Source organism: Pantherophis guttatus, chromosome 13 (genome assembly GCF_059756535.1).
Source record: "Pantherophis guttatus breed Tessera chromosome 13, ASM5975653v1, whole genome shotgun sequence".
NCBI classification, from domain to species: domain Eukaryota; kingdom Metazoa; phylum Chordata; class Lepidosauria; order Squamata; family Colubridae; genus Pantherophis; species Pantherophis guttatus.
In genome coordinates this window covers 17,072,291-17,087,260 of record NC_142075.1, presented here as the reverse complement: position 1 = coordinate 17,087,260, position 14,970 = coordinate 17,072,291, and the positions used below count along the sequence as shown (strand labels likewise).

General features: G+C 40.7%; 1 protein-coding gene across 3 annotated transcripts in view; it reads left to right on the top strand.

The window, feature by feature from the left end:
• The first annotated feature begins 1,318 nt into the window (after window positions 1-1,318).
• The window catches only part of TRPM7 (transient receptor potential cation channel subfamily M member 7), a 65,286-nt gene continuing 51,634 nt past the window's right edge, over window positions 1,319-14,970 (top strand). For 2 of the 3 annotated variants that reach the window (XM_060693297.2, XM_087877735.1), the window contains exon 1: window positions 1,319-1,798. In XM_060693297.2, the coding sequence (XP_060549280.2) occupies window positions 1,796-1,798 (3 nt within the window). In that variant the 5' untranslated portion in view covers window positions 1,319-1,795. The remainder of the gene's footprint in view (window positions 1,799-14,970) is intronic. The other variant, XM_087877736.1, reaches the window with a different exon arrangement.

Below are 14,970 nucleotides of genomic sequence, written 5' to 3'. Positions count from 1 at the left end.
TGGTAGTTATATGAAGAGCAGAGGAAGAAAGATTACAAAAGAACTGTCTTTGTAAGGTGGTTTCATTCTTTCTGTCTTTAGGCAACACTTGTCTTCAGTTTTACCTGTCTCACTTCGATATTCACAGATATCTACTCCAGAATATACAACACAATAAATACATATTATTATAGAAGCCAAGTAGACGTCCTACAGAGAGGCTTCAAGCACTGAAAACACACCTCTGTTCCAATAAACCCCAAGGTATATTGTCTTCATTATTTGGATTATAAGGCAAGTGTTAAGTAATGCCAAGTAAAAATTCATCAACAAGAGAGCTTGTGAGGTGATAGCATCTTATTCCCTCCAGCAACTTTAGTTTGAATAAATGGTAACCTGTTTAGTATAAGAACATGTACAGATGAGGATTGAAAGTGAACTGTTTACTGGTGAATGACAGCTGAGCATTTGAAAGGATCGGGTGGGCTCGATAGAACAGAAAAGTTACAAAGCTATTGCTACATCCTTATTTGTTTTTATCTGAACATATTTATTCGCACCTTCCGTCGCGCGCTTAAAACGTTTTTATTTCATCAAGCTGGCCTGGCCTAAATCATCTCCTCTTTTAAATTTAAATTTTAAACATAAATTTTAATCTGTTTAATTATGGGGTATTTTAAAATTCAGCCTGAATTATTTAATTCGTTTTAATTTATTTTAAATTTTGTATTCCTGTGTTTTATCTTCTGGCTGTTCACCACCCTGAGTCCTTTGGGAGAAGGGCGGTATAGAAATTTAATAAAATAAAATAAATAAATAAAATAAATAACTTGCTTTTCCACTAAAAACCTTCTTTTCAACCACATCGCTGTTCTTGAGAATGGGAGAAAGGTTTGATAATTTGTAACCCATCCTTGTTTATGTCTGGCTTCCATGTTTTGAAAACGCACTTCTACAAAAGATACAAAATGAGGCCGGGGGTGGGGGGGAGAAACCCAAATGAAAAACAACCACATATAAGGCAAAAATTAAATTTTAAATTAAATTTTAAAAATTAAAATAATTCCAAAATGTGAAAATTGAAAAGAAGAAATAGAAAGCCATTTCAAAAGTGACAAGAAAGGCACGTGTCCTGTGGGCACGTTTGCAGGGCAGGTGCCCTGCGTGCGCGTGTCTGATATGTGTGTGTGTGTGCGCGTGTGTGTGTGTATGTGTGAGAACACACAGACGCGTGTGCGTGTGCCTGACACACCCGCGTGTGTAAAGCAACGCAACCCCCCCTCACACAAACCCCGCTACACAACAGCCACCCCAACAAACACCTCAGCCGGGCCTCCCCTCAGCAGCGGCGGTGGCGGCGGCGGGAGGGCGGGCAAAGGGCGGCGCGAGCTGACGCGCCAGGCCGCGGCGCTGCTGCCGCCGCCGCCGCTGCCGGCCCAGTCGCACAATTATGAGAAGGAGCCACCAGGCCGCTCCTGCCCTCGCCGCTGCCGCCGCCGCCGCCTCTGCCGCCGCTCTGGAGCCCCAGCCGGAGCCTGCCGCGAGCCGTGCCCGCTGCCTCGGCGGCCGCCCCCTCCGCAGCCTCCCGCCACGGCGGCGGCCTTCTGGCGGGGAGACGCCGCCGCCGCCGCTTTCCCCGGCCGTCTCCTCCGCTTCGCCCGGCCGCTTCGGCCTCGCGCCGCTGCCGGGCTCGGCGCCCATAGATGGAGACAGGCCCCGCAGCCGAACCTCGAGCCGGAGCCGCCCGGCGTGAGCAGAGCCAGAGCCGCCGGCCACCAGACAGCCCCGCCGCCGCCGCCCGCCGCCCCTGAGGAGGATGGTGAGGCCTGGCCCGAGGCCTCCAGCCCGGCCTCGATCCGCAGCCGCCACCGGGCTGGGCGTGGGGTGGGGTGAAATTGAGGAGACTCGTGTTTAGGGAAGATGGGGGGAAACGTGGGAAGGGAGCCTGGGCGTGCACGCCGCCGCGTTTGCCCGTCTTGCTTTCCTCCCTCCCTCCCCTCCCCTCGGACTGCCTGTCCCATGAATTGGCCGCCACATGGGAACTGTAGTCCCAACACCTGCAGGAAGGGAGAGGAGGGTTGGGGTCGCTGAGGGGAAATGGGATGCATCGGGATCTGTTAACGCGCCTCTAATTAGAAAAAAAACAAAAAATAAGGGAAGAATCTCCTGCTATGTAAATGCACCAATAAATAACAAATCTATTAAGGTTTTTGCTCCTCCTTACCTTGGAAAGGTAGCTATGGAAGAGCAGCCCCCCCCTTTTTTCCCCCCAAGGCACAAAATCTCCCCTTTTTTAAACTGACCACGTGTTTTTCAATTGGGCTTGGCAGGCTGTGCCAACCTTGAAAATGGGGGTTCCCTGCATAAAATAGGGTTTAATTTGATGTGTGCAGGTGCCTCTATGGATGCCACTAAGATTACTAAAGGCAATAAATAGACATTTTGGGGGTTCAGTTCCATTTTCTGAACCTACCTCCTCTATTACTAATCTACGTCGAGGGTAAGTAGTTGCAAACACGATGCACTGTAAAATGCATTAGAAATTATACTTAATTTGTAGTCTATATCACGAAGGGGCAGAGGAACTGATGGGGAGCTTCTGAATGCCAATCAGGTTAAATTAGGTAGATCTAATCTAAGTACAGGGACGCGGTGGCTCAGTGGCTAAGACGCTGATCGGCAGTTCAGCGGTTCGAATCCCTAGTGCCGCGTAACGGGGTGAGTTTCCGTTATTTGTCCCGTTTTCTGCCAACCTAGCAGTTCGAAAGCACGTAAAAAAAAATGCAAGTAGAAAAATACCACCTTTGGTGGGAAGGTAACAGCGTTCCGTGCGTCTTTGGCATTGAGTCATATGACCACGGAGACGTCTTCGGACAGTGCTGGCTCTTCGGCTTTGAAACTGAGATGAGCACCGCCCCCTAGAGTCGGGAACGACTAGCACATATGTGCGAGGGGAATGTTTACCTTTACCTTTAATCTAAGTATAAAACCTAAGTATAAGTATACTGGTCTAATATATCCAGGTTTTTCTGATGTCGACAATTCAGAAACCCCCCCACCCCAGTTTTTTTTTTAAAAACAGAACATTCCCAATGCAAAACACAACTTCCTTGATCTAATCCTGCCCCTTGTGTCATCTAAGCCCTGGGCTACACTAAATTTTATTTTATGATAAGGGCTTCACGGAATGCCTCTTAAAATAAACCTGGAAGTGTCTTCCTCTTTCTGTAAGGCAGGTTTGGCAGAAGTTTGACTTTATTGAGATAGATTTTGAAACAGAGAAAGTTTTGGGTGTCCAGCGGAAACCTTTTTTATGTGGCTGAGAGCTGAGTTTTAGCACGTGTTCAGAGCATTGATTCGGATCACATATTACGCTCACTGAAAGTTTGCTTGTCCTGTCATTTGTGGAATAACTTACAATAGGCTGGATTCACACGCTCTTAAATTCAAATGGAACAATTTATATTACTGTTTGGGGTGAAACGTTTATCCGCCTTCTAGACTTAATTTTCCACCCCATCTGACTATGTGGTGGGCCTGTTTAAAGAAATTACAGGATGCCTTGAAGTCTTCTCACTTTGGACCAGCGGGGTAGAATTCTCTCACTTAGTTCTTTGCATATAGGTAATAATTTATGGTGTTAGAAAAAGGAGTGTAGGTAGTCATCCTTGTAACCTCATAAATAAAAGTTTAATGATCGTACTTTTTTCGTCAAGGACTGTTCCCCCTCCCCATGGGAGGGGAGGAAAGAATCACAGACTACATCCCAGAAAAGATGCTAAATACGTTTTCTCCTACCACGTTCTTGAGTAACTGTCCAGCTTTGGAGTGGCATATCGGAAAGCATGAGTTTCATCAAATGACAGGTGACCTGCTCTATGTTCTCCGTCTGAAGTGAACTTTGAAGAGGCAGACTAGGCTGGTTGATTGTAGGCTCAGTTAGCTGACATGCCCTTTCAAATGTGTTCAAGCTAAGGTCATTTTCTAGCTGACACTGCTTTCAAAATTGTCTAGTTTTCAGCTTCCTGCTTAAGGGAGCTTCAAAGGCATGGCTTAGTCCAGCTGTTAGTGGGATGTGATTGGTTGAATTTGTTTGCTGTATCTATTTTTCAACTATTGTTATAGCTGCCAACACCCACATCTTACCCATTTTGATAGCTCCAACTTCTCATAAGCAAACCTTCCCACATGAAGTAAATAATTTATCGGTAAGGGATAGGAAAGATTATTTGAAGTAACTGTTAACCTTGCCTCTGTGTATTCTATTGATTTTATAGTGGAAAGATTCATACAAAAAAGACAATTGAGTGTTTCTTGGCAGTATTTCTTATCCCTACAGAATACCTTGAATGTTTTGTTCGAAAGGAATGAAAGACAATCAGATTTAATTACTATATGCCTATACCAGTTCCAAAATAACTAGCTAGTAAGGAGTATAGGAATCATTAGATTCTCCCAATTCTAACAGCAAATTCTGAATTCTAGAATTCACCTCAAAAAGAGATCTCTGGCAGATCTGTAGCACCGCAAAATTGTACATTCCAAATGTCATTTTAGGATTCTGTAGAAAAAGGACAATTGTAAAACTTTGAGACCTTGTAGCATCTAAATAAACCTTCAGATTTCCCTCAAACTTACCCACACAAAAGAGGTGCTATAGAGAAAAAAAATACACCAACTTCATTACTGCACCCCTACTTCACACAGTTTAAGACATACAGTACAATAGCGGAGATAAATTTATTTCAGTTCTGGTAACCCCACAATCCTTTAAAAGAGGCATAGAACGTTTAATTTTGAAAGCTCTTAAGGAATTATATTCTTTAAAATATGTGAAAATTCCACATGTCATTTAGACTTCCGTGCCATGCTAAGTCATAATGAGGTTTAATTTTGTTTACCTTAATTTTTTTGTGTGAGATTTACTGTTGCAATTGGTAAATTGTGGTTTAAGGTTGATGGTGCAAAACCAACCAGTACTGGTTTGTTCAGTGAATCCTTGTTAAGCAACCCTTGGTTTGCAAAATGGGGCAAAATAGGCAAGTGGAAATGTAAACAGGTAGTTTACTGTCTAATGTGATCTGAACACATTTTACTGGCACGCCATTATTCTTTTTCCCTAAAGGTTTTTAAAATAAACATGCTTAATAACAGACTATGTTGACTGCAGATATGAGACTTTATATTCCAAGGGAAAAGAAAAGCGCTTAAGCTGAGCTTAAAGATAATTTTGGGAATAACCACTTTTGGCTAACTATAGATCTCTTTATATCTGTCAGTGCCTTGTTTTCCACAGTTAGAAAGAGGTGGTTGTGTTCTCTTGACCAAAAACCAAAAGTGATTTGCCGTTCTCTTTCTTCAGTTCCTTTTTACTTTCCTGTTTATCCTACATCCTGATATTCCCTACAGATTTCCTCTACAAGTGTTAACCAGAGTTAGCTTTTGAATTGAAGCATGGTGAGCCGAGCGCTGTCACTTTGTGTGAGAGAGGTGAACAAATCCTCCAACTATTACCCTTTTTAATTCAAATTGTTCCTGAAGCCCATTAGTTTCCCTGATGCTAAGATGAGTTTATGAATATGTTCAGCACAATTCTGTGTTATAAAACCTACCTTTGAGCTATATACATATTCAGTGTCTTTATGCTGCGGTTTAAGACATGACAAATATACACTATGCTATTTTTATCTACTCATTTTTTTTATTGGTACTTCATCAATACGTTTTGAAAATGGAAAAAAATATGCTTAGTTAGAACTAACATCTGGGGAGTCAGAAAGATTCAGATAATAGGGTTGTGTTAAGCTGAACACTACCGTTCTTAATCTTGAATAATGAAAGATGTAAAAGAGAAGTATAGAAATCTGGTTTCTTAAATATATCCTTAAACCTTATTAAAGAAAAATCAGAGATTGCCAATCAAGTACAATTACATATATTAGTAAATTCCATCCTGAGAACCATTATCTTATTACATCACTGCAGCTATGCCATAAATGAAGCTGCATCTGTAGAACTATGACTAATGCATCAGTTGCGTAGATGATTGCGTTATAAATATCAAGCAGCAGATCTTTTTTTCATTGTTTTTATAACTACCCTTTTGCGTAGAATAGTTGCTGTTGGGCTTCAAATAGCCAATTGCTTTAGCTTCAGTGCTTAACAGTTTACATTGGGGTAGCTCATTAAATTTTCTCTTTTGTTTGGCAGTGAGTCACCACTTGTTTAGGTGTAGAAAAAAGAATTACAATGTATGTAGAATTTTAAAACAACCATCCCAAACAAAGTTAGTTAACCAGATACATTCTGAAGTGTAACATTCTTACACTTTCGATGATTGTTAATGGTTTCTAAACGTTCCTACTAAAATATGTCAATAGATTTGCCAACTGCAATATGACTCAAAAATGCTCCCCCACCCCTTTGGGAAAATAGATCACTATTATTTTCTATAGACTTCAAAGTTGGCGTTGCAGGATCTGTATTTAACATAGTGTGCCTTCCTTTGAGTGGTTATGAGTGTTTAGTTAGATTTACTTTAAGTGAGAATTGGATTGAAGTCACATTTTGCTTTTGGTAAAAAAAAATAGTTATTTTTGACAAGTCGATCGGAAGTTATTTGTTTCACTGTACCTTAATGTTATTCTGTCAGCTTCCATGAGTTATTTGGATTCAGCAGTATGCATATTCAGTTCTTACATAGCACAGTTATACGACACAAGGTAGAAAGTAGGTGTCTCTGTGACCTAATCAAATAGATCCAAGCAGAATAAGAACTTTTTTTTGCAGTAGAGAATTTTACATACAGCCCTTTGAACCTGTTTGTCTGCTTTGTTTGCTATTTATCTATCTCCCAAACCAAACCAATCTGAATATGTTGTAATTTTGTAATTTCTAGTTACTTTGGCTGTGGAGTAAGAACTTCATTTTTCCTTCATAATAATCTTTTTAATCTATTAGTCAGACGCAAAGATTTAATAATGAATGCTGGCAATGAAAATTGGGTTTTGCATATTTCCCAGAATCAGCTATTGCCTTTCAGATCAAATATCCTTGTTGAGCAACTCCTTTTGCAAGAGAGTTGAGCAAAGAGGAACATTTGATCAAAAGTGTAAAAAACACACTGCAAGCAGTTCAATTTTAAGAATGTCCAGACTAGCTAGCAGTCTCTAGTATGTACTATTAAGCAAAGAATCTCTTTGTGTGTTGCATATCTACGCTACAGGGGAAAAGTTTGCCCTGGCACAATTTTCATCATGAAACCATTCTCTTCCAATTTCTGATTTCCTTCACAGGCAATCCTTGACTTATGACCACAATTGCGCCCAAGATTTCTGTTGCTAAGTTGTTAAATGAGTTTTGCCCCATTTCAGGACCTTTCCTGCCACTTTTGTTAAGTGAATCACTGCAGTTGTTAAATCAGTAACACGGTTGCTAAATGAATCTGGCTTCCCCCATTTACTTTGCTTGTCAGAAGGTCACATGATACCGTGACTGTCATAAATATGAGTCAGTTGCCATGGGTCTGAATTTTGATTGCATGACCATGGGGATGCGGAAATGGTCGTAAGTGTGAAAAATGGTCATAAGTCACTTTTGTCAGTGCCGTTATAACTTTGAACACTCACTAAAAGAACTGTTGTAAGTTGAGGACTAGCTGTATTTTCTCTTCCCAATTTTTTTACTCCAGAAGATCTTGAATAAAATATACAAGTTGAGGCTAGAAGGCTAGAATTTGCTTTGATCCCTAGGATTGCTAATACTTCTTAAATCAGCCCTCGGAACTGAATGTTCCATTGATCTTTCCTTCTAGCAAAGGTTACCAAGTTTACTCTGATGTTACTACATATCATAGTCAGTGGTTTTTGGTAATGTGATCAGCACCACACCCTTTGTAGGTAAAGTGACACCTCAGAGGTCTCCCTTAGATTCCTCCTGCAGTATGTTCACATCTAAACAGAAATACTGTAGTAATTCTCTCTCTCTCTCCCCCCCCCTCCAAATCAAGGCTTTTGTGAGATAATTATAAATATACTTACCATGCATCTTTGCCTTAACTCGTGAAAATCCTGTTGGTTATAAGCGTTTTGTCTTTTTTATTGTTTGATTATATTTGCCTTCTTATAAGTTTAATTTATAACTACAGCTGTATTTCCCTCTTATTTTTGACTAAAGGATATGCGTTGTATCCCTTTTAATTTTTGTTGGATTCGATTTGTTGATCTCTTTAAGGCACAATGCATTTTTGTTAGGATAGATGCATATTCTGGAAGCTTTTATTGGGGCAAACCAATTAAGAGGCATTATTCTGAATATATCAAGTTTCAACGAGTCTTCGTTCTGCCATTTCTATATGATGAATCACGCGTCTTTTGGAATAACACTGGATATTAGAATTAAGAACAAAGCTTAGTTATTCCAATGGGAGTGTATAAAGATTTTTTCTTCTTTTTATCTGTGGATATTTTTTTATTAATACACAATGCCTCCTGCTATATTTAAATACTTCTGGCTTTAGAACTGTTTAGAGGGCAGATCCAAAATGTACGTTTTCTGAGTTCAACTTTGCTCTTTTATACCATTGTAGAATTAAATCTTTTCCAGGCATAATGTGGTCCCCTGTGACCGCCTCACTGTAGTTAAAGATTTCCATTCCTTCCTTTTGTTGGCTTAGCTTTAACCACAGTACAGATAGTCCTCGACTTACGTCCACAATTGAGCCCCAAATTTCTGTTGCTGAGAGAGACATTTGTGAAGTGAGTTTGGTCCCATTTTACAACCTTTTGCCCCACAGTTGTTAAGTGAATCTCTGCAGTTGTTAAACCAGTAACCCAGTTGTTAAGTGAATTTGGTTTCCCCCCTCGTCGACTTTGCTGGTCCGAAGGTCGCAAAAGGGGATCACATGACCCCCCCCCCCAAGGACACGGCAGCTATCATAAATGTGAGCCACTTGCCAAGTGGCTGGATTTTGCTCACTTGACCAGGGGAATGCTGCAACAGTCAAGAAGTCTGAAAAACAGCCATAAATTCCTTTTTTTCAGTGCCATTGTAAAATCAAACGGTCACTAAATGAATGGGTTGCAAATTGAGGATTGTCCTGTACTTTAGTTGGGATTCTTCTCCTGAACTGAGGTAGTCTTGGATCTCTGAAGTTTATTTGCCACTGTCATCTAAACTCATAATTGGAAATCATTTGCTGGTGGCCTCCTGAAATTGGCAAGTAGCCCTATTGCCGTGATGGCGGACCTTTTCGGCACTGAGTGCCCAAACTGGAACGCGCGTGCGTGCATGTGGGCGCGCCAGAATGGCGGAAACCCAAAAACCAGCTGGCCAGTGTGCATGCGTGTGCCGGCCAGCTGCGCTTTGGCCAGCTGGGCTTTGCGTGCGCCTGAGCACTGGAAACCTAAAGATTAGGTGGCCAGCGTGCGCACGCCTGGTTTTTGGCAGGTTTTTGGGCGATTTTCGGGCCGTTTTCAGGCCATTTTTTGGGCTGTTTTCAGGACAGTTTTTGGGACGGTTTCAGGCCATTTTTCGGTGCCCACAAAGACCAGCTGGCGACGGCGCACGTGCCCACAGAGAGGGCTCTGCGTGCCACCTCTGGCACGCGTGCCATAGGTTCGCCATCATGGCCCTATTGTATGAAATACAAGAAACAGACAGCAAGGCAGAATCTGTATTTGAAGGATGATGGCTTCGCTCTCATGTTTAAAACAGGAGCTTCATTTGCAAAAAGCAACCAATTGCCACTGGAGACTGTTCCAGAATTTAGCAGCCTCTCTCTCTCTCCCCGTCTCTCTCCCTCCTTCTCCCTCTCTCTCCCTCCCTCTCTCTCTCTCTCTCTCTCTCTCTTTCTCTCTTTTTCTAAATCTTGTATTTGTTGTAACTTTGAACGGTCACTAAATGAACCGTTGTAAGCCAAGGATTACCCGCAATCCAAAATTCAACGTTGTTATTATTATTATTATTTAATTTATTTTTATATGCCGCCCTTCTCCGGAGACTCAGGGCGGCTTACAATGCGCTAAGCAATAGCCTTCATCCTTTTGTATATTTATACAAAGTCAGCTTATTGCCCCCACAAACCAGGTCCTCATTTTACCCACTTTAGAAAGGATGGAAGGCTGAGTCGACCTTGAGCCTGGTGAGAATTGAACTCGCAGTAATTGCAGGCAGCTGGATGTTAAATGCTGCCTTAGTAGGAGGCATTAGCCCCCTACGCCACTCAGGCTCCTTAATCCAACCCAGTTCCACACTCTTAGCTTTCTGGTGCCTTGAGTCACTAAGCGTCTTTCTCACTGGGCAGCTAAGGAACAGTTTCTAGGCGTGCATACCCAGAGGCAAGTAAAGGATACGTATGAAGTAATCCGAGAGGCATGTTCCAAATATGCTCGCTGGCTGTGCTCTGATCTGATAGTTCAGGCAAGATAATAAGGGGGATGGGGGGGGGGGAGGGAATAAAAAAAACTTGGCAGTCAGAAGTGTAAATTTGGCATCCACCCCATAACCTCTCTCCTCAACGGTTTCACCTTTTTGCCTTGTCTAAAAGCTTGGGAATTCAAAGCTCCCCCGCCCCAGCCAAATTACCTTGATAATTTGTATATTTTGTAAATTTGTATATTCTGTTGTTGCCTGTGAGAATTTCCTTAAAGGCAGTGAGCGCATCTCGAGACTTGCGTAGCTTCTGAATATGATTCAAATACACACCCTTCCTCCAAATAAGATACGGGAATGTTTTGGAAATGCATAGAGTATTCGGTTAGTCATACAAGGATAGACCACCACCTGCATTGGTTAAAAAAAAAAAAAATAGTGGGAGTAATGGTTGGAAGACAGAAACGTCAGGCAATCTGGCCGCTATTTTTTTTTTTTTTAATTTGATTTATATGCCGCCCTTCTCCGGAGACTCAGGGCGGCTTACAATGCGCTAAGCAATAGCCTTCATCCTTTTTTGTATATTTATACAAAGTCAGCTTATTTCCCCCACAAACTGGGCCCTCAATTTACCTACCTTAGAAAGGATGGAAGGCTGAGTCAACCTTGAGCCTTGGCGAGATTCGAACCTGCAGTAATTGCAGGCAGCTGTTCTTAATAACAGGGTGCTTTAGACCACTGTACTACCAAGGCTATTGGCCAACGGCAACCAATATACAGGCCAGCTGGCTTCTCTTGGGGACATTAAGCCTAAGAAGAGAGGACACATGCTACTTCCTTCTCTACCTCTACCATGTAGCCCAAGGGTGTTCAAACTCAATTTCTTTTTTAAAGAAAATAATATTTACTAAATTTCCAAAAATTAAAATACACAGTACAAAAAGAAACAATGCACAAAAAAAAGACACACACACAAAAAAGAAAAAATATATACACAAACAAAAACAAATATGGACACTGCAACAGTCATAAATATGAGTCAGTGGCCAAGCATCCGAATGTAAATCACATGACCATGGGGATGCTGCAGCGGTCGTAAGTGTGAATAATGGTCATAAGTTACTTTTTTCAATGGCGTCGTAACTTTGAATGGTCACTAAATGAACTGTTGTAAGTTGGGGGCTACCTGTATTGCCAAAGTGCCTCAGAACTCAGTTGTCTTATATATATCAGATTGTTTAAGAGGAAAGCCATGTTAATCTGTAATTGCCAAACACCAGAAGGAATCTGATAGCATCTTTTGTAGCATTTTTTTTTATTACTACAAAGAGTTTTTGCTTTCATGAGTGACTCTTTGGTTCGAAATTGGTAGTTTCTTGTACTGGGAAATCTGATACAGAAGTAGGGAAACCTTATTCTTACCTTCCCTTAAAATTACTGATTTTTAGTGGTCAACATCAGGCTTCCCATAAAATTATCTTCTTCTCTTACAGTAACTTGGCTTCATATTAATGTAATAATTAAAATGCTTATTTGAGGGCAGTATTTATAATTCTAGTATCTATTTTATCCAGAAAAAAATCTTATAAAGGTGTCAGGTTAAGAGATAAGCCTCATCTAAGAGATCAGGATTTGAACTCACTGAACTTTGATACATATTAAAGTATTTGGGTAATAAAATGTAATGCTTCCACTCCGTTAGTAATGTTGTCTAATTAGACAACTAATGTTGTCTAATTTTTATAGGTGAGAGTTTAGCATGCAACAATCTTAACTACCCAGGGAGATGGAAAAGGAATATATTTTATCTCTACTACTGTTGTTTCTTCCAAGCTGAGATTAGGTGTAATGTCTGTGATAATTTGGAAATATGTGGAACTATTGAAAGATTCCATTGCTGTTCGTTTTAATTTAGCACAGATAGCAGATGCTTTTACAGTTTTCATCAAAACCAAAATTCAGAGGAATTGTCATATAGTAGTCCTCAACCTACGACCACAATTGAGCCTAAAATTTGTGTCACTAAGAGAGAAATTTGTTAAGTGAGTTTTGCCCCATTTTACGACTTTCCTTGTCACATTTGTTAAGTGAATCGCCCCAGTTGTTAAATTAGTAACATGGTTATTAAGTGAATCTGGAAGGTTGCAAAAGGGGATCACGTGACTCCATGACATGGCAACTGTCATAAATGTCAAGCATCCGAATGCAAATCACATGACCATGGAGATGCCACAATGGTCGTAAGTGAGAAAAATGGTCATAAGTCACTTTTTTCAGTGCCGTTGTAACTTCAAACAGTCAGTAAATCGAGGACTACCTATATTTGATTCGGTGTAACGCTACTAGACAAAAATGATTGAAAGGACCAAAGCAAAGAATGATGCAACTTTTAAACCTGTTGAGTTTATAAGTCAGGAGATTTCTAAAGATTGCTTCTGGCTTGGGAAAACAATTTATATTATTGGAGATCATAAAGCATCTTACGAAGATCGTTACATTCTCAGAGTAGTTGCAAGGGAAAAAAACACGCTTAAAAGTAGCCCCAGTGGGGATTATTCTATCTGAAAAGAAATTATAGTGGGTAAAGTCTAGAATTAAAAGATTAAAACTGATTATTTTCTTTTAATTGTGCTTACATATCTATCCTGAACGATGAGTACCATTCTTTTACAAACCAAAATATTTGTTAGGCAATGTATATTTTTGGTAACTCACCAAGTTTTTATATTATCTGTTTTGGAAGATGGATACAATATAGAGACCCCTCTGTATTTATTTATTTAATCGTCTGCAAATGTTGCCTTAAATTGTAGAAGAGAGAATTTATACTCCTTCAATAATGTGTATCTTTGGCTGTTTGGCTAGTGGAATGCTGATTCATGCAATGTAACCAACTTGTTCAAATGAGATATACTAACATTTTGGAACATTTCAATCAATGATGTTGGAGGAGATCAATTGTCATTACACTATCAAATCAGCCTCTATATTTAAGTCCATGGGGTTTGTTTTTTTGGCATACCACTTACTATGTCACGATCAACTTCTTGTTCTGATGCCAGAAAAGTGAGAAAAATTCCTCTCTCTTTATAACAGGAGTGTTAAATTCAATGAAATCGAGTTTGACGCTCCTGCCTTATTGAGATTTATGGCCGAATGCAAAGACTCCTTCTTCCATAGTTATCATCACGATTGAATTCTTAAGAAAAAAAAATGTGTTTCAGTGTTTATGCATGTGCTTTTTAATGCATCATCATAATAAAAGATAAGTGCTTCTGAGCAATAATAACATAGCTCTCTGTCTTAAGTGGTAAGCATGTTAAGGAGCAGCCGGTTTTAAACACTTCCTTATTTAGGTTTGGAATTATAGAGATTTGCACGCAGGGACACCTTTGGTAGCTCAGAAGGGAGCCTTTTCATTTTCTGTGTTTTGAAAAATGTGGGTATTTTGGTTGCTTCCACATCTTAAAGACCTGTAGCAAATGAAAGCATGGAGAAAATGTATTTTCTAGACTGGAAGCAATCTGGCCTTGCTTAATGCAGGTAGTCCTCAACTTACGATCATAATGGAGCCCAAATTTTCTGTTGCTAACTAAGCGGATAGTTGTTAATTGAGTTTTGCCCCATTTTACAACCTTTCTTGCCACAGTTGTCAAGCAAATCACTGCCGTTGTTAAGATAATAACACAGTCGTTCAGTGAATCCGTTGACTTTACTTGTCAGGAGGTCACAAAAGGCGATCCCATGACCCTGGGACGCTGCAACCGTCATAAATAGGAGTCCGTTGCCAAGTGTCGGAATTTGTAATCACGTGACCACGGGGATGCTGCCACCGTCGTAAGTGTGAAAAACAGTCACAAGTCACTTTTTTCAGTGCCGTTGTTACTTGAAACAGTCACTAAACCAACTGTTGTAAGTTGAGGACTATTCAGTATTGGTCCACAAGAAAATGGATGTTTAACAAGTCTCCAGGATGAGTAAGTCTCCTAACAATGACTCACCAGTCTCTACAAGTGGATTACCGTATTTTTTGGAGTATAAGACCCGCTCCCCCCCCCCCCCATAAGAGGGTGGAAATGTTGGTGCATCTTATACACGGAATACAGCAATTTTTGGCCTCCCAAAGTCCTGCCCCGCTCGTTCCATTTTTGCAAAAAACGGGGTATGCAGAGGGTTTGGGAGGCCTGCAGAGTGCTCCTGGGGGCTGGGGAGGGCAAAAAATTTTTTTTTCCATAATTACCTCTTCGAAATCTTGGTGCGTCTTATACACTGGTGCGTCTTATAGTCCGAAAAATACGGTAGTTTATATTCCTTATTTTGCACCTGAGAATCCACCTACGTTTTCTTATAGACAACTTCAGACACACTTTCATAAACCCTGAATTCTTTAGAACGAGCAGGTGTTTTGACATAGATAAGCAGTTGCTCTTGTTTGGCTCCTGGTGGCATTACTGATTAAGCAAGCGATCGTTCTAAATTGGATTCCTGACTGGTTTCTCTTCTACTAATTCTGCTTCGCAAAAGCTTCTACATTTTTTTTTTTTTTACAGTTGATAATACAGGTAGTCCTCGACTTAACGACCGCAGCGGAGCCCAAACTTTCTGTGGTTAAGTGAGGTT